The sequence below is a fragment of the Pan troglodytes genome, chromosome 16, assembly GCF_028858775.2.
Source record: "Pan troglodytes isolate AG18354 chromosome 16, NHGRI_mPanTro3-v2.0_pri, whole genome shotgun sequence".
NCBI classification, from domain to species: domain Eukaryota; kingdom Metazoa; phylum Chordata; class Mammalia; order Primates; family Hominidae; genus Pan; species Pan troglodytes.
The window spans coordinates 40192820-40219261 of record NC_072414.2 but is presented as its reverse complement, the minus strand read 5'-3'; the positions used below and the strand labels follow the sequence as shown (position 1 = coordinate 40219261).

The window sequence follows — 26442 nt, the reverse complement described above, 5'->3', positions numbered from 1 at the left end:
GTTTTAACACTGATAAACTTGAGGGGGGTTTTGTTTGTTTGTTTTCGGCAGAGCACTTATGGGTTGTTTCTGTTCCCAGTGCTAACTGCAGGAGTTCGAGAATGCAGAATGATGAATACAATTCCTGTGATTCCCAGTGCACTTGACGTCAGGCTGCTGCTGTGTGCTCAGCACAATCGGTCTGCATGTGCTGATGATGGTCAGATGGAAGGAAGACTGGTCAGATGGTCTTCCTTCAGCCCCTCCAATGCTGCAAGGTGTTTATGGCTTGGTGTTGCCATATGCTGTTTCCTTTACCTGGAAAGCAGTTCACTCTACTTCTTGCATAGCTATTTCCTTCTTTTCATCCTTTAAGTCTTAGTTACCTCCTCAGAGAGGCCTTTCTTGACAATTTAATCTTTTATGTTTTATTATTTTATTTTGTTTTCCCAAGATGGAGTCTCACTCTGTCGCAAAGGCTGGAATGCAATGGCGCGATCTCGGCTCACTGCAACCTCCAACTCCTGGGTTCAAGCAATTCTCCTGCCTCAGCCTCCTGAGTAGCTGGGATTACAGGCATACGCCACCCTGGCTAATTTTGTATTTTTAATAGAGACAGGGTTTCACCATGTTGGCCAGGCTGGCCTCGAACTCCTGACCTCGTGATCTGCCCGCCTCAGCCTCCCAAAGTGCTAGGATTACAGGTACGTGCCACCGTGCCTGGCCCATTTAAATAATAACAGCTATCTGTTCACTGAGGGCTTACAATAGAACAGTTGCAGATTTACTTTACCTGCATTCTTTTAGGTAAATAATACCACCAACAAACTGACAACCTTATGGAGTAGGCAATATTATTATCCTCATTTTAAAGGTAAAGACACTGAAGCACCGGGAGGTTAAATAATTTACTGAAGGCTGCAGAGATATAAACTGGATTCAAATTCAGGCCCTCTAACTACAGAGCTGGAGCTTTAAATGCTACCCTCTACTGCTACTAAACTTCATTGCCTCACTCAGGGAATAAAGTTTTCTAAAGTAGGGTTCTGTGTTTTTTCATCACAGTGTCCTGTTGATACTAATTTTCACAAATTCCCTTTTTATATTTATTTCTTTATTTGCTTGCTTATTATTTATCTCTTCATAGACCATATGTAGGGATTAGGCCTGTTTTGGTCACAGGTGAATATCAGTGCCTAGAAGAATGCTCAACACGTGGTAGGCACTAACTTAATTTTTGTTGAATGTGTGAATGCATAATCTACAAATAAATGCCATGTAGGAATGTTTTTTATTGACTTATAGGTGGGAGGCTTTGGCTGTCTTTCCACATCTCATGACTGCTTGAGCTCTAGTTACTTCATCCACAAGCACGTAGGAATATTTTCAATTGCACCAGTCACTTGAGGGAATTACAAAGGAGGCAAAAGACATGTTTCCCATCATTCAGAAATTTACTATCCATTTTATCACTAGTTAAACTCAGAGATTTTCTGGTTCTAAAGCCTATGATGTGCCTAAATTTGCTGGTGAAGTACTGGCTTTCAGACAGTTTTTGATAGTTTTTGCCTCTCTTATGTTCTCAACACACTTGCCATTTCTCTTGGGCTTTTGCACCCACAGGCAGCTTGAAAGAGGAATAAGGGTTTGTGATTGAGAGACCCAGGCTTCCAGCGTGCACCACTGCTATGATCATAAGGGGTCTGCGCATAAGGCAGCCGCCTTGGTGACAGCACAGAGAGACAAAATACGGCAGTCATGTGACTCATGAGCCCTGAGTCATGACTGCGTGGGCTTCGTGCTTTGCAGGCTTGGTGTTCCACCTAGCACTTGCCTGCTCATTTCACCATAGCAGGTAATAACAGCAATTCCTTTCGAATATGGAGTTCCTTCTACTCCTGCAATTTGTTCAGGACCTGACCAGCCACTGTTGATAATATCATTTTTGAGAAATTTACCTTTGCCTCCCATTCCATTCCAGCTACTGAAATTCCTAGAAGAATCACCACTGTGATGGAGCCTATAATCCGGATGTCATTGGTTGGATCCACCATCATCGAATCACTCTCCTGGGGAAACAAATTATTAAGTGCTTAGAGATACAGCTTTTTGCATGTGAGTCTTATTGCAGCATTTAACAGTAAAAAGAGATACTATACAATTACACCTGGGGCCATATAGGATAATAGAAAAATGGAGTATTCATAAATTTATGAAGATAAAAAACCTAGCATTTTTTTCTGTGATAATAGGCCTTTGATAGTCAAGGTTAGGAGTTAGACATTTTAGAGATTCATTCTAGCTTTTGAAGTTGTTGTAGTATTAAGTGAAAATATGTATACATATACATATTGTGTTTTATTTCAGAAGAATGAATAGTTATTTCTGTGTGTCAAGGGGAATCCTAGCAGAATAAAAACGGATGGTTTACAGTGTAAATCCTGAAAGTTAAGTGGTGTCCTATGTAAGAACATGACACAAACCTGATAATGCATCTCTTGAAGGTAATATACCTTGTGAACTGTAAGCTCATTTATTTATCTAATTTTTAAATAGAAGTACTTTTACCAATTGAATTCAGTGAATGCTATCATTACTATGAGAAAAGGACTAGAAATTAGTTGATATATCAGCTAATGAATGTGCTTGCACATGCGACATCCTAGACTAGGCACCTAAACTAGGAAATGGCTAGTTTTCTGGAGTGAATTATTTTAATTTTTAAACTTTCTTTCCTTTTGGAAATCTATAACCATAATCATAGTACTACTATTGACAGTAATATCCATTATTTATCTGATGTTGCATATTTTACACAATATTTTGTGTACATTATTTCATTTGGTCTGTGCCACACTTCTGTGAAATACATATAACAGTATTATTAGCCCATATTATAGATTTGGAAAACAAAGTTCGGAAGAATAGAGGAACTAATCCAAACTTTCTTGGCTGGTAAGTGCGAGAACCTGGACTCAAAGCCAGATCTTCTGATGCCAAGCCCAGGCTCCTTCCACTATATTTAACTTTTTTCCTCTCATTTAGCTGTAATGATATCCCTTAGTGCCCTGAGAAGGCAAACTAAACTAAATTATGCTGCTTGGCAGAAAAAAAGAAAAGCTTTTAATTACCTTAAGAAGATCTACTACAGTCTCAGCAAATCCCACCACATACATAGCAACAGCCACTGCATTAGCAAAAGCAAAGATCAGGCCTATTGACCCACCGAACTCGGGCCCTAAACTTCTGGAAATAAGATAGTAGGCACCACCTGAAACAAGAAATGAACATACTTTACATTGAGGAACTGCTAGTTTATATGACCAAATGATTGTGACTATCTGAGAACATTTACAGTGTGAATTATTTCAATAACAGTATTACAACTTCCCAGTAATTTTAGGAATCCTGTGTTACCCAGTGAATAACTTTAGCCCTTCTTGGTACTCTGTACTTAATCTACAATAGAAGTATCCTGACTTAATAAAGCCCACTCTATTAAAACATAAATGTAAAAAAGCTACAAAAAAGAACACAGCAAACTTTACAAAAAATGCGTTGTCTTTATAAAAATATCATTGGAGTATTCAAATTAATAATGCAACTGAAGTAAAATTTTATATAAAAAATTTCCAGGAGTAGGAAAGTCTAGGTAGAAAATGAAGTAGTTGAAGTTTATCTTTGTTTTTCTAACTTCCTTTCTGTTGTGTATATATGTAAAATATATATTTACACATATATAGATATATGTACATATATACAATTTCCTAATATATATGTGCTGCATAAAATAAGATATCTGTATTATCCATTCTTTAAATCAAACTTGGTTTTCTATGTTTTTAGTGAAAGAAGGCATGATATATATATATAAACATATATATACAAAACATATATAGGTACATACGTAAAATTTTCTGATATATATGTGCTGCATAAAACAAGATATCTATAGAGTGTGATGTATTATTCATTCTATAAATCAAACTTGGTTTTCTATGTTTTTAGCTCAAGAAGGCACGATTATTCCTAAATACCCATATATGTATGGGTGTGACAAGTAGGTCCCTTGCCTGTTGGCCACTGAGAGCACAGTGTTTGGGAGTTGCAAGTGGGAAGAAAAGTGGGGAGGGTCTGGAACAATTACTTCTCCCTTGGACATTGAAAAAATAGTTCTATTAAATATATATAGTTGCATACTTCTGTGCATATGAAGGATTGAACTAGATTGGTCAAATGCCAAAAGGGTACCTAGGGCAGCTTATTGAAGGTGAAAAGCACTAGATGTTAGGAGGTCTGATTATCACAGACCATAGTAAGATTATGACTTCCTATACAGAGCTGGCTTTGGAGGTAGGCAGAGTTGGCACAGCAATGACAAACCAACATACCTAAAGACAAAACAAAATTACTTTTTGCTGAGAGAAATTTCTTTCACTATAGTAACTCTTTTGGGCTCAGGGGTCAAAGTCCTCTCTAAAAATGTAGCATATTGTCTGGGTGGAGCAAATCCCCATTATTTCCTTTATACAGATCACCTTAAACAAATGAGCTAGTCAGTTACCTAGGTGGGCTGGATCAACATGAGAGACAGGCAGAAGTTGAGAGTGGAAGTGTGTTGTGGGCAGGATGTTTTAGAAGGCCCTAAGTAGGAAGACCTGGATAAGGTGCCCAAGTAGAGAACCAGAGAAACCAAAGGGGAAGGGGAGGGGGAACAAAGGAAGATAGAACAACAATACATTTCATCCATTTCACTTTCTGTCTAGGCTTGCCTACTCCTAGATTATTTGAAAGTAACTCTTTGCTTATTTATTTGTTTATTCCCTTCTAATGATCTTCCCTTGCCTGTTGGTCATTGGGAGCACAGCGTTTGGGGTGAGCCCCGAGGCCTGGGTGCAGGAGTGGTTTACTGAGTGGCAATCATCAGCAATGCCATCTGGGGCATTGGAGAAGACCCATGCTGAGAGGACCTGCGAGAGAGCGTCCAAGGTACAAAGAAACCATATATTTTGCTATAATATTCCATACCTTCTTACTAGACACATAGTCACTCTCCACTTTATAAACATGTTTTGTTACAAGAAATGGGTCATGTCAATGAAGATATTCCAATTTTAGTTGAGAAAAATTTTGCTTTGCTGTTTAAATTTTGGGTTATTTTGTTTAGGACACTGGGGACTAATTAGCAATATGTTACTTTCACTTCCAATAGTAAACTAACTCCAGACATTACTAGTAACCAAGCCTCTAGTCATAAGTAAATTAATTGGCTTACCTCCTCTTACTACTCCATTCGTGCAAATAGCAGACATAGAAATACCTGTGAGTGTCGTTACTACCACACTTAGGCCAATGATGATGACTCCAAGACCTGCAAAATCCCCCAAGAAAGGTGTTTGGTTCCAGTACTGAGAGAAGTCACCAGTACTTCAGGAGGCAGCAGTCTGAATCTTGTCACAGAAAGATCCACCTCCCTGTGAAAACCTGAAATGTTCTAAAAGATCCCATTTCATGAAGGTCTAGGAAGCACCTGAAATGTACTAAACGTTTAAACAGAAGCCAAATCTGGAATCAGTTTCCAAGGAACATCAGCTAGAGGTGTGCAGACTAGCCTGAAAAAGAAAAAGTTTACCTAAGGAAGGTGCACATCTATAAGGCATAACCTACAATGTGCCAGAGAGATCCATTAGAAAAGAGACCAGAGTAGACCTGGACTATTCTCATCATACCTTAGGTTTTCTTTGGCATCCAGCTCCTCCAAATAGCCAGGCTTCAAGAACATTGGGCTACTTCCTTGTTCCCATCAAAAAGAAGTATAAAAAATTGTTCGCCTACCCGTAGCAAGTGATGAGGGCATTAGATATCTTAGAGATTTTACCTCCACGAACAAACCCGTTAGTTGCTATCGCAGAAGTTGACAACCCAGTAATAGAAGTTACCATGGTGGAAAGAAGAATTATGAGAACTCCAAGACCTGTTAGCAATGAAAGATAGAAGATATTGCATTTTACTTTTCTTCCTTGGATTCCCTATTGCTGCAAACTACACTGCCTTTAACTTAAGTTTTCAGGTCCATGCCTCGGGCTCCAACGGGGTTTCTTTGTGCTAAGGAGAAACTGGTTTGCCTGGCGTAAAGACCAAGTCAGAGAACTGCTCATTATGATGAACGATGGTTTCCAAAAGTAAACACAATCGAAAGTGCAGACTTGGAAAGGAAAAGTTGACTTATGCTGGTGTCCTGGGAGAGAAACTATCCTGGCTGTGAAAAGAGAAAACATGACATTTGACCTTCTTTCTTGCTTGAAGGAACTGGAATGAGAAACTTGGGGGTTTGACAAAGGTTAAATCCTTCCCCATTTTTCTTGCATCTCTTTGCCTGATGGGGGAAAAGAAACCAACTTGCATTACCTTTGAAAACACTCCAGAAAGGTCAGTGGTGAACTGTTAGAGCCTGTGTTGCCTTTACCTTACAAATGATGGTGCGGGTCACAAGTTTAATTACCTCCTCTGACACATCCATTTGTGGCAATAGCAGAGGTGGATAAACCAGTGATACCAGTCACTGTCACGGCTAAGCCGATGATAATCACACCAAGACCTCAGTTGAAAGAGGAAAAATAAAGGTATTAAATGGTGGAAGAATTCATTGGATCATTTACATAAAAACCAGCAAGTCTAGGGTAAACATCAAAGGACCACATTTGAGTTTAACAAGTTGGCTAGGAAATCACCATGGAGTAAATGCTTAGCTTTGAAGTTTTCTGCTTGTAGTAGCTCTGGTTCCAAGAAACTTAAGAGCTAAAATGTGCAGAACTAAGTTGTACAAAACAAAGCCACTAGGGCTGGTCAAAATTTAATGTGCACCCCATCTTATTATTATTATTATTTTTAGAGACAGTCTTGCTATTTTTTCCAGGCTGGTCTCAAACTCCTGGCCTCAAGTCATCCTCCTACCTCAGCCTCCCAAGTAGCTGGGACTACAGGCTTGCACTATTGCACCTGACAGAATTCCATCTTTGGAGAAGTTATAGACACCTATAAACATGATAATTGGCCTACAATTCCAAGCTGTCAAGATAACTAGAGATTAAATGTTCATCCTTCCAGGTTACTATCTTTTTATGTACATTTGGTCACATAGAGGTGGAGAACTACATACAGTATAGCAAATTATTCATCTGGCAGATGGGTAAAGTGGAAAGAATGAAATTAAATTACATTAACTTGTTGACCGTGTGAATTCTGGAAAGTTGCTTATTATGATATGTCACTTCAAATAAATAAATAACTGAGCCAAAAATAGCAATGAAATTAGAAAGAATGCATGTGTAAAATGGCTAGCATAGCACATGGAACACAGTACACACTCAATGATATTGCTTTTTGATCATATTCACAGTAGTCATAATACTTACTGCTTTTTAAAAACCTACTATATATCCAGCTATGTGGCAGGTAATGTAAGAAACACAAGACACAAATAAAATGAAATTTAAAAAGCTGCCCCAAGGATTTTATGGTTCAGAAGGTTGATGATTATAAGGAGAGGGAGAAAGTGGTAGAGGCCAGAATTCAACGAAGCCGTGACTGCTTTCAGCTTCAAGAAACACATAGCCAGGAGGCTACAAAAGGGTATCAGAATATATCACTCTGGCATAAGGATTATTTGGAGCTGAGACAACCGAAAAAAAGTAGATACAAGAAAAGCTCTCGATCCCTTCCTATTTACCTAAAAACGGGACATAAATTTGTCCTCCCTCCCCTCTCTACCAGAAAGTGATGTCTCTGATTACCAGAGACAATTTTGGATGCTTATCAGCCTGACAAAGGCACCACAGGCATCTACACAACAAGCTTTGCTGACAAGCTCTTATCTTCCATTCCTTTCCTTATATATTTACCTTGGCAGCATTTGCCACCCTATGAATGAAAAGTCCTTTTCCTTTGTCTTATCACCTCTCTACAATTTAATTGTTCTGTTGTTAAGATGATATATAAGCCCATGTTCTAAGCACCCCTTTAAGTCACTCATCACTGAGTGGTCCCATGTGTATGTACCATGTACATGTTAATAAATTCTGTTTTTCTCTTATTGATCTGACTTTTGTCAATCTAATTTATAGGCCCCCAGCCAATGAACCTAAGAAGGGTAGAAGATAACTGTTTTTCCTCTCCTACAATACCCTCTCTAATGGAGGCCGACCCAGAATTCAGGGAGAGGGCTGTGGAGTCACAGCCACTGAACTCACCCTGGCTCCATCCAGAATGCTCTGGTCTGGGCTGTTTGGTAAGCTTCCCTATGTAAAGTGAATGCTCCATAGTTGTTGGCAGGCTCTCTCGTTCCAAGTATGGTTAGAAGGGTAGTCAGCCACGAGAGGCTGTGATCTCTCTGGCCATGCCCAAGGAGAAGGGAAAGTGGAAGGAGGTTAAGGGCAGCAGTGGGAATGAGTCAAGGTATTAAAGGCTGGTTCTTTTGAAGCTCTTGGCCATACCCTGTCTCTAACAGCAGCCTCTAGGCTTTTTTGCAGGTTAAGGTGGAGTGGGAAGAGGCTAACTAAGCACAGGCTGCAAACTTGGACCATATTGCTTTAGACCCTGTAGACTCTTAAAAGCTTGGGGTTGTAAAAAATAGTTGGACCAAATTCTTCATATCTATTGCAGGGATACTGTGGTGAGCAGTGCCTCTGTATCACTATGTGGCTTCAGGTCCTTGTGCCACTAAAGGTGATTTATTCTGCACTTGTTTTGCTCCTGACTTTGTTTTGAAGAAGCTTGATAGAAAATGTTTAGCATACCCCAGAAACTCTACAGGACCATATAATTTGCATTTCATAACACTAACCCTACTCCAACCTTATTATTTCCTCACTGTTATTTTCCTTTTGACTCTAGTTTTTTCAACAATTCTTAATTCATCCTTTTGCATTGTATACATTTCTCCAAACCATTTGAAATCTTGGAACAAAGTTTTATACTTTTGAACAGCAAGGGATTTGCTTCTCTCTCATAATCAAACATAAAATCCCAGGGTAGAAGGCAGCTTGGAGAACATTCAGTTCATTGTTTTCTGAAATTGTGGTTCTTGAACCACCTGCTTCAGGAAATGCCTGGGGTGCTTATTAAAAATGCTCAGACCTACTGAATTTGGATCTTTAAAAGTAAATCCCAGGATTCTGCAGTTTCCTAACCTAACTTCCCAGATAATTCTTATGCATCCCCCAGTAAGACAACTAAGCTACCCTCAGGCTATTTCAACTTGTGTCTGCCTGTTCAGAAAGGTACTTTAGCTTTATCTTCAAAGAATTCATTGGGTAGGAATTAACCTGCTCCTTAATATTTAGAAAAGAAAGGGAAACACCGAATGTAAGTGACTTGCTTCAGGTCATACCGGCTTTCACACCCAACTTCCTTGCTTGATGGTTAAATTTATTGGAAACCATCTTGCCCCAGCAAGGTCTCCAAGATAGAGAAGAACAACTAGACAGCATTAGCAGCTCATTCAACCCTTTGCTTTTGGAAACAAGACAGCCAAAACTCGTAGCCCAGAATGGTTACCCAAGGGCTGTAGCTACTGTTACTCCTGGCTCCAGATTCCTTCTGGCTCTATTCCCAGGGTCTGGGCTTGAAAATATATTCAGATTTCTTCCTCAATCTACCCCCAAAGCAAGAACAAATAGATGTGTTTGTTTCTTTTCTTCCCCAGTAAGGAAAACCCAAATGGGACCCAGATGGTGACTTAACTCATTAAGTTTTAGGTTCATAGCAAAGGCCAGTAAAACTGAATAAGGTTGACAATAAGTTTCTAGTACTCACTAAAGTCTATCTTCTGAGAATTAAAAAAAGAAAAGAAACGAAAAGAAAAACACAAACCTTCATTCAAAGGAAAACCCATTGAACACTTACTAGGTAGAATTTTACTCTCTTCTAATATATAATTTAACTACTTCAATATAAAGATCTTTATTAAAATAATATTAATTTTATTTTAATATTTTAATATGATAGCATAATAAACTGTTTAGCAGAAGATAGGATTCTTCATTCTCTACAGTTTTGCGAGAAACTCAATACTGGGTTGACTGTGAAGAGTAATGTAAGATCTGATTAAAGTTCAGATTATTGCCCAAACGTATGGATGTTAAATAAGTTGCATTAAAAAGAATTACTCTTGCCCTTGGCTACTCTCACACCTCCAAACAAAGTAATGTTTCTTGATGATCTCAATAAGTTACTAAAACTACCCTTAAAAACCTAATTTTGCATGAAACCCTGGAGCAAAACCTTGGCAATATTAAGATGCAGATTTTCCATGGAACGGCATATACTTATTTTGGACCCTGCGGCTGTGAGCATTCATTTGTTATGCATCATAAAACCGGCAAGCAGCCCTCTGTCAGGAACCCAGCAGTTGCCAAACATGAAACATGGAAAAACTATGGGAACTGGCTCCATTTTTTCAATTTACAGCTTAGCCCTTCCTTTTTTGAGTTAGTCTTCCGGTGATGCTGAATGTGTTTTGAAGAGCAAAGCCAATAAATAATGACCAACTACCTTTTAAAATGTGAATTGAGATACCTTCTGGAGTGCTATCTGAAAGCACAATAGAACTTCCATATTCCTGAGACTAAGTCTTCTCCGGAAAGTGAATTCATAATGTATTTCCCATATATGGAATAGAACATTATTAATTTTTATCTCATTAAATGGGGAACTTTAATACAATTCAATTAGATTTTTCATAGAAACTTTACTAATACACTTTCAACAAAAAAGATTTGCCAGAAGAAATAATATTTAAAATGGAATGTAATATTTAAAACATTAAACAACCACTCAAAATAATGTCATTATTATCCATTTCTTCATTTAGAAAAAAATAACAGTAATGCACATATTATCTTAGTCATTTCATCTTTCACTTAAAGCTTGTATCTGGCAATATTTGATTAACCTTTGTTTTCTTACTGCTGGTACCTGAAAGTAACACAATTATTTTCTTTGGAAAAAGTTCAACAATTCAGCATTTTTATTAGTCAGGTCACATTTTCACCAGTTTTCTCACAAGTTATTTTTGTTCAGTGAAGTTTTACCAATCATGCCAAGAAGGATACTCTGTAACAAATGAGAGGCAAATGTCAATATGTCCCCCAATACAAATATTATTATCTAAAATTAACATGCTATTATATGTCTGTGTACCTAAAACTCTATCAAAAGATAGAGATATCTCCTTGAGCATTCACCTGTTTGGCAAGCTGGAAAATTCCAGTTTCATAGGAGTTAACTCTTCACCTTTGCTTTCTGACAAACATCGTCAAAGAAGCAAAGTAAAAGGAGCCCAACTGTAAATTCTTTCTGTGACCTTCATCTCACATTCAGTATTAATGGTGAAAAAAGATTGCTTATTGAATTTATAATTTACATGCAAAATTATTTAGGAGGGGAAAAATGCTTACCAATTCCAGCTTCTCCAACAATCCAGGAGAGGCGAATGAAGAGCATGACTCCCCAGATGTTCAGCATGCATCTTACCTGTGGATAGAAGCGGTATTGAAAGGAGACAGGACAAACGATAGTGGGACAAAACCCGGAGCTCTTCATAAAGCTGTGCCCAGGCCTTGTTGACTCTTAATCCACTAGAACATTGAATGGATAGTTTTCATTTGTAAACAGAAGAGCTTTCTCACCAGCACACCTTTCACCCATCCAAACTTCACAACACCAGCTTGATCATCTTCCTTATTTTCAGCTTGTTCATCTCCAGGTATCCCATCACCATTAGCAACTCTGTCAGCTGAACTTGGGGTGACTGCCACATTCTGCATTTTATAGATAGCAAAAACACAGTAGTTGGTCAATGAACAAAAGGTTCCATGAAACTTTTCAAAGCAAATCAAAACAATTGAAATAAAACTTAAAATACCAAAAAACCCCCAAACTAAATACATTCTGAGAATTTTAATGAAACTTATATTTTTTGCCCTGGAAGCTGAAAGGTTCATTTTGTGAGTCATTTTAAAGTGTTTTTTAGGGCTGGGTGAAGGGAACCTGAGATGTTCTTCCACTAGTGAGAATATTTCTTCTGGTGAAAAGTCAGATTTGGATAAGTTTAGCACATAAGAGGAACAAAAGAGAGAAGGGCTACAAGGAAGGGACAGCCAGAGTAAATAAGGGTCTTTGGAAGTCATGTTACGACCAAAAAGAGAACCTTCCTGAGCTAAGTAGAGGATCTGTGCTTCTTTTGGTGAAACTCCCTGTACTTCATTCTTTCTATCTATCTATCTATCTATCATCTATCTATCTATCTATCTATCTACCTTTTTTTTTTTTTTTTTTTTGAGGCAGAGTCTTGCTGTGTCACTCAGGCTGGAGTGCAGTGGCACAATCTTGGCTCACTGCAACCTGTGCCTCCCGGGTTAAGGCAATTCTTGTGCCTTAGCCTCCCGAGTAGCTGGGATTACAGGCACACACCACCACACTCAGCTAATTTTTTGTATTTTTAGTAGCTGGGATTACAGGCGCGCACCGCCACACCCAGCTAATTTTTTGTATTTTTTGTAGAGACAGACTTTTGCCATGTTGCCCAGGCTGGTCTCGAACTCCTGAGCTCAGGCAATCCGCCTGCCTCGGCCTCCCAAAGTGCTAGGATTAGAGGTGTGAGCCACCGCGCCCGTCCTATTTTATTCATTTAAAATCATGATGATAAAACTTCTCTACACACCTCAGAGGATCTTTAAGAGAATTCAATGAAAGACACATAGACATGTTTTCTGTCTTTCTTTCTTTCCTTCTTTCCTTCTTTCTTTCTCTCTGTCTTTCTCTCTTTCTCTCTTTCTTTCTTTCTTTTTCTTTCCTTCTCTCTCTCTTTCTTTCATCTTTCTTTCTTTCCTTCTCTTTGACAGAGTCTTGCTCTGTCACCCAGGCTGGAATGCAGTGGTATGAACTCGGCTCACTGCAACCTCCACCTCCTGGATTCAAGTCATTCTCCTACCTCAACCTCTAGAGTAGCTGGGACTACAGGGGTGCACCATCACGCCCAGGTAATTTTTGTATTTTTAGTAGAGACGGGGCTTCACCTTGTTGGCCAGGATGGTCCTGATCTCTTGACCTCATGACCCTCTTGACCTCAAGGCCCGCCTTGGCCTCCCAAAGTGCTGAGATTACAGGCACGAGCCACCATACCCGGCCAACAAGTTTTCTAAGAAAACAAAACAATAAAGTTTAAAGTATTCCACAAAAGTTTAAATGCACTGGATGATGACAAGAATGTTATTCCTGTAGAAGTTTCTTTGAGATTCTGTTATGCCTTTGCCTGAGAATTGTTGAATATGCTAGTATCTTATAGAAGATAAGAAGTTTCATAACTGATTACTAGTTGAGTAGAAATAAGAAGTTGGTAGTATAAATAAGGGTTTAAATTTTTATATGGTTTTTTCCTGTGGCCTGATTTTGAAAAAGACTTCCATTCTCATTACGATAGTATCTGAGCTCAAGAGGGCAGGAAACTGCTCTTTTTCTGTCAAATTGAGAATAGTTCTCTATCTATAATTTCTCTTTAAGATATGGGTTTGAATAATTTCAGATGCACTTACTTAATTTAGCTTATCTGGCTTTTACCCGGCCCTTTGTGTAGACTGTACTTCTTTGAGCTCTGAAAACAGTTTTCTTTTCTAGGAAAGATTTTGAAACCACTGGGGAAGGCTCTGAGATTGAGCCCTCAATTACCGCGATTATAGAATGACTATATCTTATTTAAGTGTTCTAAAGTGGTTTAAGGCTAGGATGATATGTTCTGATATCACTAGTTAAGAAGTCTTAGATAAAACCATTTTTTCTTCCTCTAAAATGGAGCTGGTGTGAAATAAACATCCATATTTATTATCAAATGTTCATTTTAGGATGATTGAAGCTCTTGCCCTTGCCATACTCAAAGGCTCTTGCTTCTTTGGGCTAAAGTATAGCTTACCCACAGTAAACTGCCCTCATTTGGCCTCTATATTCCAAGTGACTTTGACTTCTTGTCTTCTTCTTCTAGCCTGTTCTTCTCCTTGTCTTTTTATTTATTTGTTTTTCCTTCCTGAGGTGGGTGCATTTTCTTTGTCTTTGTAAGGATTTCTCCTCAAACTTTCTTCTTCCTTGAGACCTTGTTCATGATACTATTGTGACACTTGGATAACCAGCATAATACAGAGTCATAAGAGTCATTGTGTGACAAGCGAATAAGAGAAAGATTCAGCACTTAATTACCATTATTATAGGATGATTCTAAATTGTGGGTTACTTTTTCTCAGTACCAGCCAAAGGCTTGGCATATAGCAGGCCATCAATAAACAATGCTGAATCAGCCAGGCACAGTGGCTCATGCCTGTAATCCCAGTACTTTGGAAGGCTGAGGCAGGAGGATTGCTTGAGCACAGAAGTTTGAGACGAGCCTAGGCAACATGGCTAAACCCTATCTCTACAGAAAATAGAAAAAAATTACCTGCGTGTGGTGGCTTGCACCTCTAGTCCCATCTACTTGGGAGGCTGAAGTGGGAGGATTGCTTGAGCTAGGGAGGTCAAGGCTGCAGTGAACCACAATTGTGCCACTGCATTCCAGCCTGGCAGAGTGAGACCCTATCTCAAACAAACAAACAAACAAAAACAACAATAACAAAACAATGTTGAATTCAGAAGGTGGACTTGAAAGATTGTGATCTCTACCCCTTAAGAGCAGATATCCTAGTTTCTTATCCATTCTTGCCTCCTACTTCTTTTATCTTCCATCTCTATGGGACAGCTCATTTCTTATTGTTTCTTCTGGGTAGGTCACATTTAAAAGGGAAGAAGAAGGGACTGAATCCTAAGACAGATTATTTTATTATTTTCTGACAGTATTGGGAAAAAATGGAATAACAGAGGAGATTGAAGTTAATAATTAAAATTTAGCTTTTAATTACCTGAGGAATATGTTAATCTTAGATATCCTCAGTCCTTATTTGCACAAATAATTGAAAGCTAACATAATATATTCACACCAATGTAAGAATAAACACAGTCCAAAAAATTGAGGCTAACATAGTGGGGCAGAAACTGGTCATCTATACCAACTATAAATGCAAACCAAGTATGTAATTCAAAATTTTCTACTTTTTAAAAAGTAAAAAGAAATTGGTGCAGTAAATTAGGTTTAGAGATGGACCCTTACATTTTAAAGATATACTTAATCTTTGGAGAATATCATATTTCTAATATTTGCAATATAAGTATTTATTAGCAATAGTTGCACCCCAACTTGTAGGGAACTGAATCACAGGAGTGTTTTAGTAATGTATTTTACTTAATAGAATATCTATAAAATATTATTTCAATATATAATCAGTATAAAAATATTAGGAAATATTTTACATTCTGTTTTTAATACTAAGTCTTTGATATTCAGTGTGTATTTTCCACTGGCAGTACATCTCAATTTGGACTAGCCATGTTCCAAGTGCTCAATAGCCCCATGTGGTTAGTGGCTACCATATTGGACAGCATAGGTCTACACAATGCAGTCAATTTCAGATGCATGAAACATTTGAGGCTGTTTTCCAGTCCATTAAAAATTCTGTTTTTCTCTGAAAGAATTCTATACACATATGGCAGCTGAATAGGTCAAATGTAACTTTCATTTTTTTCATAACTGAAATGTATAATCAATGATAGCAGGGAATTGAGGAATGTGTTAAAATGTCCATGAATATTGAAGGGATTATTTTGTTAGGAGATCTATTTATTTAGTTTGATTTGAGAAAAACTTTAAAAAAATTGTCAATATTCTAGTTAATCAAAATCCCATAGCCAGACCATCAGTAGTTACTCACTTTGGGAGAGGGCAATTTTCTTTGTGTAGATTAATTGGGGATCCCAAGAGACACAGCCTTAGTTGCTTGCCTTTTTTAAAGATGGTCTTGGGAATAAAACCTATGTTTTCTGATTAAACTTGAAGATTTGGTCTGGGAAATTGCTCTGCTAGCTGATAAACTCCAATGGTGATTGTGACCCTTAGATATGAATTGATGAGAATATCCAAGACTGTAAACAAATCTTACAAAGTAGGCTAAAGGATGAATAGGGTATTTAAAATTTCCTCTAAAATGAACTTTCCTTCCTGATGGATGCCCTTCCTGGTCACAGTTTAATGGTTCTTCAATTTATCACTAGGATTTCACAATATGATGCAAAAAGAATATTCTATGAGAGGATGACAGGGAAACCACTATATGTGCAAGTTAGTAAAGCAATCATTTTCTAAATTATTCAAAGGTGTAGTCAATGTAGGGTGTTCAACTCTCCCTTAGGTATTAATAATATGTTCAACCTGCTAGAGTTTCAAAGTTTTAAATATATTTATACCATAGAGGGGGAAAAAACCCCAAATGTATACTTCTTTTGTTGACTATTAAGGTCTGATAGTAAATTTACAAGCACAGAAGCCATTTCCATTGCTTACTCTCATGTAGGAGCCAAAAAATCCTGCACCGTATAAACTAGGATACTTGGAATCTAGTTTTGGTTGTGCAATTAATTCAGGGTACGTCCTCCATCAAGGTGTTTAACCGTGCTTGAATACTGCCAATAAGAATAAATCCAGTGGATTTTGTGAAAATCTTATCTTGAAGTAATTTACTCTAAGGCAAAATTGTTTTTCTCTGTTTGCCATCTTACGGTTCTGACATGGCAAAGCAAACCTTCGTTTCACTCTTTAATAAATGCCTCCTTAGTAAATCAGAACAGCAATTGTAAACTCATCATCAAAGTACTGAACATGACTTTGGGTGGAGGGTTTGTGGGGACTTGATGGCTATGAGCTGTGTAGCAAGTGGCCTGCAGTCTCCCAGCTGGTTCATGTTCTTGAGGCCAAAGTCTCAAAGACTAAAAGTTTTATGATTACTGCCTGAAACCAGTTTTTCCCTTCATACATTGAATTAATTTGTTTGTTCACACTCCCATTACCATAAATGATGACCCATAACCTTTTATAAATGTATTCTAAATTATGTAGCTTTAGGGAATGATTATTTATTTACTAAGAATTTTACCTATGTGTTAAGGATTCAGGAAAAGTAAAATAAAGTATGTTTAAAAAATGAAAAGAAAGAAAGACCACTTGATAAAAGATTATCCCCACTCCAATTTTGACAACTAATGAATCTTCAATCACATGCAGTTTAAAGGGCAATGAGTTCTTGATAATGAAAGATTAAATTATTTTATTTAATATGTAATGTGATTTTTCAGACCCCAGAAACATATCAGATACCTTTATAGCTATTATCAAAGCAGAGGAAAATAAATATATTGTTCTTTAAGTTCCAGCTAGATACTATTTGTTACTTATATCTTTATGTCTATCATCAAAGCAGGGAAAATAAATATATTTATTCTTTAAGTTCCAACTAGATAATATTTGCTACTTATACATTCTTTTGAATTTTGAGCCTTTAATCTCAGGTTGATAGAATTCTTAGACCACCACCGAGAGACAGTTCCATAAATATTCACACCTAGATGATCCCCCTGTTGTTTTAAACTTTCTTTTATTATTGTCATATTCAAACATATGTAAAAGTAATGAGAATAACAAAATAAATCTCAGGTACTCATTATTGAGTTTCAACAATGATCAACATATGGCCAAACTTATTCCACCTAACCTAAGCCCCTCCCACTCCTGCCACTCAATTATCTAAAAACCAATCCCAGTAAGAACCAGATGATTCCTAAGCTTCATTTCAGAATGAAAAACATATGATTCTAACCATATTTCCATACCTTACTGATCAATATTATTATGTTTATACATTTCTATCCCTTTGTGATAAAAGGCAATATTTTAAATTATGAAAATGAAAGTCTTTTTTTCTTGTTTTGAAAGTTATTACACATTATGCCTATAAATCACTACCAATGGTCACAATTTGTAATCATAGTGCATTTACTATAGCTGAAAACACATATCTCACACACAAATTGACTTGTGTTTTTGATAATTTAGGACAAAAGTTAGCTATGTGCAATAAACTGGCATATGAAAAAGAAAGTGGAAAGGTTCTTAATATTTTCCAAGTATAAGTTTAAGGGAACTACTGCTCTTCTTGCCATGTATTACTAAACTATTTATAATAAAAAATTAATTGTTTTTGTTTTTGTTTTTTTTCCCAGAGATTGTTTTAATAGTGTGAGCTCCCCGGGGAACTGGCCCTGAGTACTAAGAAACTCTAACTAAAGTATCAGAATGAACTCTTAGTTGCAGAGGTTCACTCCAACAAATATTTTAAGGGTGGCTTCTGGTCACTGGACTTTAAGGCATTTATTACTTCAATTTTAATGTCTATTTTATTTGGCTGTTGTTAGCTTAGTAATTATTTCTAATTTCAGATATCCCCAATTTGAATGCTAAAGTTGCAAATTTGAACTTTGAAACACTGTAGAAAAGGTTATTTTCTAGAGAAAACATTTGTACATTTTTGTCCTTTTATAGAAGATAAGCATTTAATGTATATTTTAATACATTGATTTATGTGGTTTAATGTTTGTTAACTTGACTACATTTCCTTTATTCGTATCCATAACGATGTCGTTTGACTTATAAAATTCTAGAGGAGGCTGGGTGTGGTGGCTCACACCTGTAGTCCCAGCACTTTGGGAGGTTGAGGTGGGTGGATCACGAGGTCAGGAGATCGAGACCATCCTGGCTAACACGGTGAAACCCTGTCTCTACTAAAAATACAAAACAAAAAACAAAAAACAAAACAAAACAAAATTAGCCGGGCATGCTGGCGGGCGCCTGTAGTCCCAGCTACTCAGGAGGCTGAGGCAGGAGAATGGCGTGAACCCGGGAGGCAGAGCTTGCAGTGAGCCAAGATTGCGCCGCTGCACTCTAGCCCTGGTGACAGAGCGAGACCCCGTCTCAAAAAAAAAAAAAAAAAAAAAAAAAAAAAAAAAAATTCTAGAGGAAAGAGGTCAAGTCACTTTAACTCACTTTACACAGAAACTCTTGTAAATACATGCTTAATAAATGCTTTTGATGGTGACAATGAAAATGATTGAGACATAATTAATTCTGTAGGACAAGCAATACAATCTTTTGTCACAGTCTCAGAAAAAAGGACTGAAACAAGGAAGTACCTCCTGCTCAGCCCATCATGACAGAGTGTGATTTTCTTCTTCGTGCCTGAGTCCCACCATTCTCTACAGCTGTTGAATGAGTTAATGAAAAGTGCCAAGGGAAAGCAGACTGAGGATGGAAAGTAGAACTGAAGATCAAGGACTCTGGAGTCCTGCAGACATGGGTTCAACTTATGAGCATGTGACTTTGGTTTCTTGACCTTGGAAGTTCATTGACTTTTGCAAGCCTTTGTTTTCTCTTCTAAAAGATCCACAGCATTTTATAAAACTTTCACCATCCATAAAAAAGCAATAATAATAGTACCTCCCTTGAGGGGTTGTTGTTAAGGATTGAGTGAGAATTTTTTAAGTGTGAGCACAGTGTCTGAAACATAACAAGTTCTCAACAAAAAGTTGGTTATTACTACACTGCATTTAAAGTTAATGCTTTTATTTACAAATTATTTGTAGTTGTTAACAGCATAATGATCCAAATATAGTCATTTCATTGATTTTTTTTGGATTAGTTTCTGTAGAGTTAGCTTCTTTAAGAATAATATTTGTCTTAATTTTATAGTATTTTATACTTTTCATAGATAGCTTATTTCAATGACACATGGCTTCGATAGAAAGTCTATATATTTCCTTGAATCCTTTTAAATTATATTTTTCTGAAATGCTAACAACAATGGTGGTTAGTAAGGCTGAAAAGGAGTTCCATTTTGGTTAGTCCTGTAGTAAGGAATTGGATATGAAAAGTTGGTCACAGGAATTAGGCTGGATACTGAAAGCAAAATTCTCTTTACAAAGTAAAGGCACTAGATTAATCTTTGCCAGATGTCAAATAATTATTACATATGCTTTAATACGGAAAGATCTCGAGGGTATGTTTGGTAAAAACTGCAGAGTGCAGAACAATGTGGAAAATACGTCTGGTACATGTTTGAAAATAAATATAAACAGAAAGTTAGATTGATAGGAATCCAGATATTTATAGATATATGTGTATGTTTATATAAGCCTAGAACATTTCTGGAAGGATTTACAAGAAACTGTTAGTAATGATTGTCCTGGAGAGAATAACTGAATATTGATGTTAGAAGAGAAACATTTTATTACATATTTTTTAGTATTTGTTAAATATTTTATTTGTATTTATTTTTCTGTTAAAATAAAAAGCTAGTATAAAAAATTACCACTATCATCATCAACGATCATTTATTGAATTCTTACCCATTGTAAGGGTAGACTTTATACTTATAGAAACTAATGTTCACAAGCATCTTGCAAGATAGTTAGAAGTTATGTATTTCGTACAATAGCTTGTAGAGAACAAGTAAAGGACAGTTGTTTCTCCTGCTTTTAAGTAGAGTTTTCAGAAATTTATAATTAACGGTCACCAGTATAGGTATTTAGCTCTTTACTAACATAGATAATAAAAAGAATTTATTCAATTACGATCTCAAGTCAGTGGGATTATAAATTCTGTCAATATCTATCACAACTAGAGTTTCATTTAAGGTAGAGCCTTAAAATAATGTCTTTCAAACCTGTTTTTTATTTTACCTATTAGGATAATTTTGTCATGTAACTTTTTTCTCACTTGGAAATTATAACCAAAATTTACACAAAATCCAATTGGTTTTCTGACTAACCATGTTCTGCCATTCAGTATGAATGTGCTATTGCTATTATAACTTTTAAAAGCATTCTAATCGTAGTTACAAAAAGTATTGTCTAGCTCGTACTGTGTCAATTACCTTCTACTTTTAAATGATTTAAGTAAACACTATTATTTATATTTTTTGCATACAAAATCTGTGAAGGGTCTGAGTATAATCACATAATGTTTCTTCTGTTGATTTCTAGTTGTGATTTGAGGAACTACCATAAAAATATCAAGGGTCACAAGGAGGTGGCAGCACAGCTATAGCACATTGCAGGTTTTCACTTCTTATATTTGAGGGGGGAAAAGTAAGGGGAGTAGCTGAGTCAAATTCATTAGCAAGCAATAAAAAGATAAATTAAAGAAGGCCCAGACTGCTACACATGGAGAGCCAGGCTAGGCCATACAATTTCAGCAACACTAGAATGGGTCTGGCTGCAGAAATGTGCCCATTGTAGATTCTGTGGTTGAATCTGAATTCTACTCCCAATTTGGCTATGTGGATACCTCTTCATGATTTAATCAAGATGAAGGGTCCTAGATAAGTGAGCATCAAGTCTGTAAAAGAGTAGCTTATTACTATACACTTTCAAAATGATTATTCAGAGCTTAGGCCTAATTTTTAATATTTTAATTTGCCATTCCTTTGTGTCTAAGAAAAAAAATGCTTTAAGTCGAAGTTCAGTCTTTAGTTTCATTTTATGTCTTCAAAAGTGATACAATATTCCAAACAGCTATTACATTTATCTAATGCAGCTATAACATTCCTACTGTGTGGTCATTTAGATGGCTTTCTTTTTCTTTTTTTTTTTTGAGATGGAGTTTCGCTCCTGTTGCCCAGGCTGGACTGCAGTGGCACTGTCTCAGCTCACCGCAACCTCTGCCTCTCAGGTTCAAGCAATTCTCCTGCCTCAGTCTCCCAGGGCCAGGATTACAAGCATGTGCCACCATGCCTGATTAATTTTTTTTTTTTTTTTAAGTAGAGAAGAGATTTCACCAGTTGGTCATGGCTGGTCTTGAATTTTTGACCTCAGGTGATCCACCAGCCTCAGCCTCCAAAAGTGCTGGGATTACAGGCATGAGCCACCACACCCAGGCTTTAGATGGCTTTCTAAACACCTGTTCCTTCAGAGCTTTTCTCCCTTTATTGAAAGATTTACATAAGCCATGGCTTTTGCAATTATAAATAAGCTACTTTTCTCTGTCTGGAATGTCAGTCCTAAGAACAATGTGAATTTATCCCATTTCTTTTTTAATGAAGTTAGAATTCTATTTTCTTTTGTTGTAAATTGGGGAAGTAGGTGAATGATAATATTTAAATTGTGATACTAACTTTTAAAAAGGAGGCAGATTTAAAAATTATCATGTGTGACGTGGTAGAGTATTGTGGGATAGAATTTCAGGTCTTTTAAAAAAAGAACTTTGATTCATTTTAATTCTTCAGAAACAATTGAAATATCTTTTTATAATGCCCTAAATTTCTTTCTGCCCTTTCTATGTCTTGGAAACTCCTGGGGGCTGCTTCTGTCAACCTTCTTTTCCTTTCTCTTCTCCTTTTTCTCTCTGCCATTTTCCTTTCCTTTCCTGAGGTATCACAGAAAAGGACAGTGATACCTCAGCTGGATTTCAACAGTTCAAATTGCCTTCCTTCTCAAAATTCTTCATGGGGTCTACCATGTTGTCTGAAATTGTCGCATTGCTAACTTCTTTTGATTAAAGCATCAAATATGCCAGATAAAATCTAAATCTTAGGTCTATAAGGAAACCAGCCATTTGGCAGACTGTTGCCGATTTAGTACACAGGACTAGCAAGGTTTGGTGGGGAAAAGGGACAAGGAAACAAAATTAAAAACATGGGCTCCTCCTCAGGAAGTCATTTGGTCTCTGGTGGTAGGACCCAGAGTCAGGGACCCTAGCAGCCAAGGCAAATACGATTTGGAGATGGATTTTCTTGTGGAAGGAAAGGTGAGCAGAAACTAAAGAAAGATTTTCCACTTTATTAGCATCTTTCCTGAGAGTAGTATTCCTAGACTCTCTGGAGTGGATGATCATTTAAAAAAATATTGAAGGAATGAATGGATGAATGCATACAAAAGGAACTGTATGAATCATTTTCTTCTCAAAACTTGGGCAAGAGTAAACTCATTTGAATATGTGACATCTAAGCATTCTTTTTAGCAGGTAATTGTGTTTTATAAAGAATGATATTTATTCCAAACTGGTCTGGAAGAGCAGGAAGATAAAGTTGATCAGTATATTTTGGAGAAAGTTATGGAAGAATAAATCTACTAAGTTCTAAGATTGGAGGCCAGGCATGGTGGCTCACACCTGTAATCCCAGCACTTTGGGAGGCTGAGGTGGGCAGATCACCTGAGGTTGGGAGTTCAAGACCAGCCTGACCAACATGGAGAAACCCCGTCTTTACTAAAAATACAAAAAAATTAGCTGGGTGTGGTGGTGGCACATGCCTGTAATCCCAGCTACTCATGGGGCTGAGGCAGAAGAATCGCTTGAACCCAGGAGGTGGAGGTTGCAGTGAGCCAAGATCACACCATTGCACTCCAGCCCGGGCAACAAGAGCGAAACTTCGTCTCAAAAAAGATTGGAAAAAGTGCTGCCTCATACTTCTAACAGACTTGGGAACCCTGGCTGTATTTCTTAAATGATGAAAAGTTTAGTCACTTCTGCTGCTTCTGTACTTTAATTTAGTTATTTTTATATGCTTAAGCACATTCAGGAGCCTCAGGCAAAGTTTTAAAGAGGAAGGGATAAAATGCTGAATCTTATAAATCTCTGCCCTTTCTTTAAAGAATATAAAAAATACCCCTATGCACTAAAGGCTGTCACCCACAGTATTAACTACAGCAAGCACAAGTGTTTTGCTTTTTATACGATTGACATAGAGACATTAATACTGACGTGAAACCAGCTTGGTATTCAGTTTGACGTGTTTAACCAAGTGTGAATTGAGTGGACTATAATCATATACAAGGTACAACATATTGCCTAATGTTTAGAGTTAATTCTTTAGTTCTCTATCCTAAGTCAGAAAATATTTGTGGAGCTGGGCACAGTGGCTCATGCCTGCAATCCCATCTCTTTGGGAGGCCAAGGTGGGAGGATCCCTTTAAGTCAGGAGTTCGAGACCAGCTTGAGCAACATAGCAAGAACCTGTCTCTACAAAATATAAAAAAGTTAGTCAGGTGTGGGGGTGCATGCCTGCAGTCCCAGCTACTCAGGAGGTTGAGGTGGGAGGATTGTTTGAGCCCAGGAGTTCAAAGCTGCAGTGTCCACCACACTTCAGGCTGGGTGACAGAGCGAGACTTTGTCTCTAGAAAAAAAAAATCCAAAGAAAAAGCATCTGTGAAACACTTTTCTGGGAACTAGGGACAGTTTTGTAAGTAAGATGGATAGTGTTTGGAATAGACCTCTCCATTTGACTGTTTCACATTCATTCACAGTGTAATGAAAGAGAAGGAAATTATCTGAAGTTATGAATAAGGGAGGAGACTTGCTTGTGTCCTTCAAGCTTACCTTTGCGAGTTGCTCGTGAATCTCAAGCAGGCTGGGTCGGTTGACCTTGGGCCCACTGATGCTGCCGGTGTTACGATAGTACTCTATCTTGGGAACGGCATCCATGGTGTTGTGGCCAAAAGTTTGTAGATAGTATGTGTTTGTGTGAGAATCATAAGCGTGAAAACTGGCATCTGTTTTAGCAGTTTCTCCACTTTGGAGGAAATTGTCATAGCACTCCTGATTCCCAGGCCTAAAGCTGATTCTGAGTCTTTTCTGAGCTTCATCCCCAAAAGAGGTTTCTTCATAATGTGGTGGGTCAGTATTGTCATCTGCAGCTGCACTGCTCTCATGGTTCTCATTTATGACATTAACTTGAAAGCGATTGGTATTACTGGGCACTGAATCCAGAAATACATTGGAAGAGTTGTTCAGTGACATCTTCCAAAATTGATTTTTTACTGAGCTATCTACTTTGTGGTTGTTTTAAAAAATCTATATATTTCTTCATCAAAATAAACACTAATGTGCTTCCATTAGGGAGCTCCTGGCTTTTGTTCTAGATGATTCAATAAATAGATTCTTGATATATTGTCTCCTATATAATCTTCAGGATGTTCTTCAAAGCTGTCATTGAAAAAGAAAATTAAACTTGTTCCAAGTAATACAAATATATTTAGGTAAGGGTGGGATATAAGGGAACAGTTTTATTTTACAAGACATACAATTTTAAACTCATTTCACTAAAATTTATCTGTCCGGGAACCTTAGTCATGTGAGTAATTAAATCTGATAATAAATAACTGGAAAACTGTTCCAGCAAACAGAATTTCCAATGCAGTCATTAAAATGTTACCTGTGTTTGTAGTATTTGCTTGAATTCAGTGCACTGGAGTTCACTGTGACTTTAGAAAAGATGTAACTTTACCTATTGAATACAGTAAGAGCTGATAAGAATATTCTCAGCCTAAGACACAGTTCACTGACAGTACTAAATGCTGAAACTGCAAAGTATTTTGATTGTTAGGAATATATAGTATATAAAATGAAAAACAAAACTTCTAAAAAATATATTCTTGCTAGTTTATAAAAATCTGTACATGTTCAACTAATAAATTCCAAATTTTGTTACCCATGCAACAAGTAAAAAATTATGTTTTAGAATATGCATTTAAAAAATACATCCCATCAAGATGATGTCTCTGTGAATTCTTAGATCTTTTACAAGATCCAAATGTTTCATTTGCTCATACATTTGTTTGTTTTGCAAATACTAACATGAAACCTTAAAAAAATATGAATATAGAAATAAGTCATATATCTATAAGAAATAAGTCATATACCTTAAAAAAGTCCTCTGCTATGTTTAGGTAAAATAATCATGCTCTACTGACTCATTTTAATGAAATGTCTTCAATAATTGAGAGGTTTATATTTGACTGTGAGGTGAATAGACTTCACAATAATTTTCGCAATTTCATAGTACTGGCCTGTCTTAAAACACTTTCTTTAGAATTATATTTCCTTATTGATACCTTAAAATTTGGCTTTTCAAGGGAAGTTCTAGAAAAATGAGATAAATATAAATAAAAACTTGTCTCTCTCATGCAGTTATTAAAGCTGTGTATTTGAATTAAAAAAAACCCTCAACTTCATTTCTCAAGTAACCTTTCCTGGGGAAATTATAAATGAAGCTATTATCGTTTTAGTTTTTACAAAACACTTCTCTTCATAGTCCTTGACACCCTCACCTACTCCTCAGAATCTACTTTATGACATAATATTAAGTATGATTTTTACCCTGCCCAGAAATGTTCAACTTACCACCAAGGAGCCTTCTTCTGAGGAAATGTAACCTGCTTCAGTGTCACCCAGGAATATATGGGGCACTTAGCTTTCAGCCAGAAAGTTAGGCTTCTGCTTATTGGTTAGAAACTTTCTTGAAAGAGATGGCTGTGCAATGATTGGCCTCGAATAGTACTGTAAGCCCCACCAGGTCATTAGCCCTGAGGAACCTTAAGTACCACATCAACTGGTAACTAGTAGTAAACCATTAATCCTTTTAGACAGGAAGTAACATAGAGTTTCTTTAATTCATAAGGAGAATTGGATCCCTTAACAGCAATTGTCCAAAAAATATGAGCATTGCCATT

At 37.0% G+C, this 26442-nt stretch overlaps 1 protein-coding gene across 5 annotated transcripts in view; it reads right to left on the bottom strand.

Moving 5' to 3' along the window:
* SLC12A1 (solute carrier family 12 member 1) overlaps positions 1-26201 on the bottom strand; it is a 97737-nt gene extending 71536 nt beyond the window's left edge. Inside the window, exons 1-8 of one of the 5 annotated variants that reach the window (XM_016927023.3) lie at positions 26114-26129; positions 25146-25217; positions 24311-24916; positions 11667-11798; positions 11436-11511; positions 5858-5953; positions 3111-3250; positions 1938-2048 (exon numbers count right to left, since the gene is read on the bottom strand). In XM_016927023.3, coding sequence (XP_016782512.2) covers positions 1938-2048; positions 3111-3250; positions 5858-5953; positions 11436-11511; positions 11667-11798; positions 24311-24730 — 975 coding nt within the window. In that variant the 5' untranslated portion in view covers positions 24731-24916; positions 25146-25217; positions 26114-26129. Of the gene's footprint in view, positions 1-1937; positions 2049-3110; positions 3251-5254; positions 5351-5857; positions 5954-6481; positions 6578-11435; positions 11512-11666; positions 11799-24310; positions 24917-25145; positions 25218-26113 lie in introns of all 5 variants that reach the window. The other 4 variants (XM_009428977.4, XM_009428980.4, NM_001110839.4 and 1 more) reach the window with 4 other exon arrangements.
* Between the last annotated feature and the right edge of the window lie 241 nt (positions 26202-26442).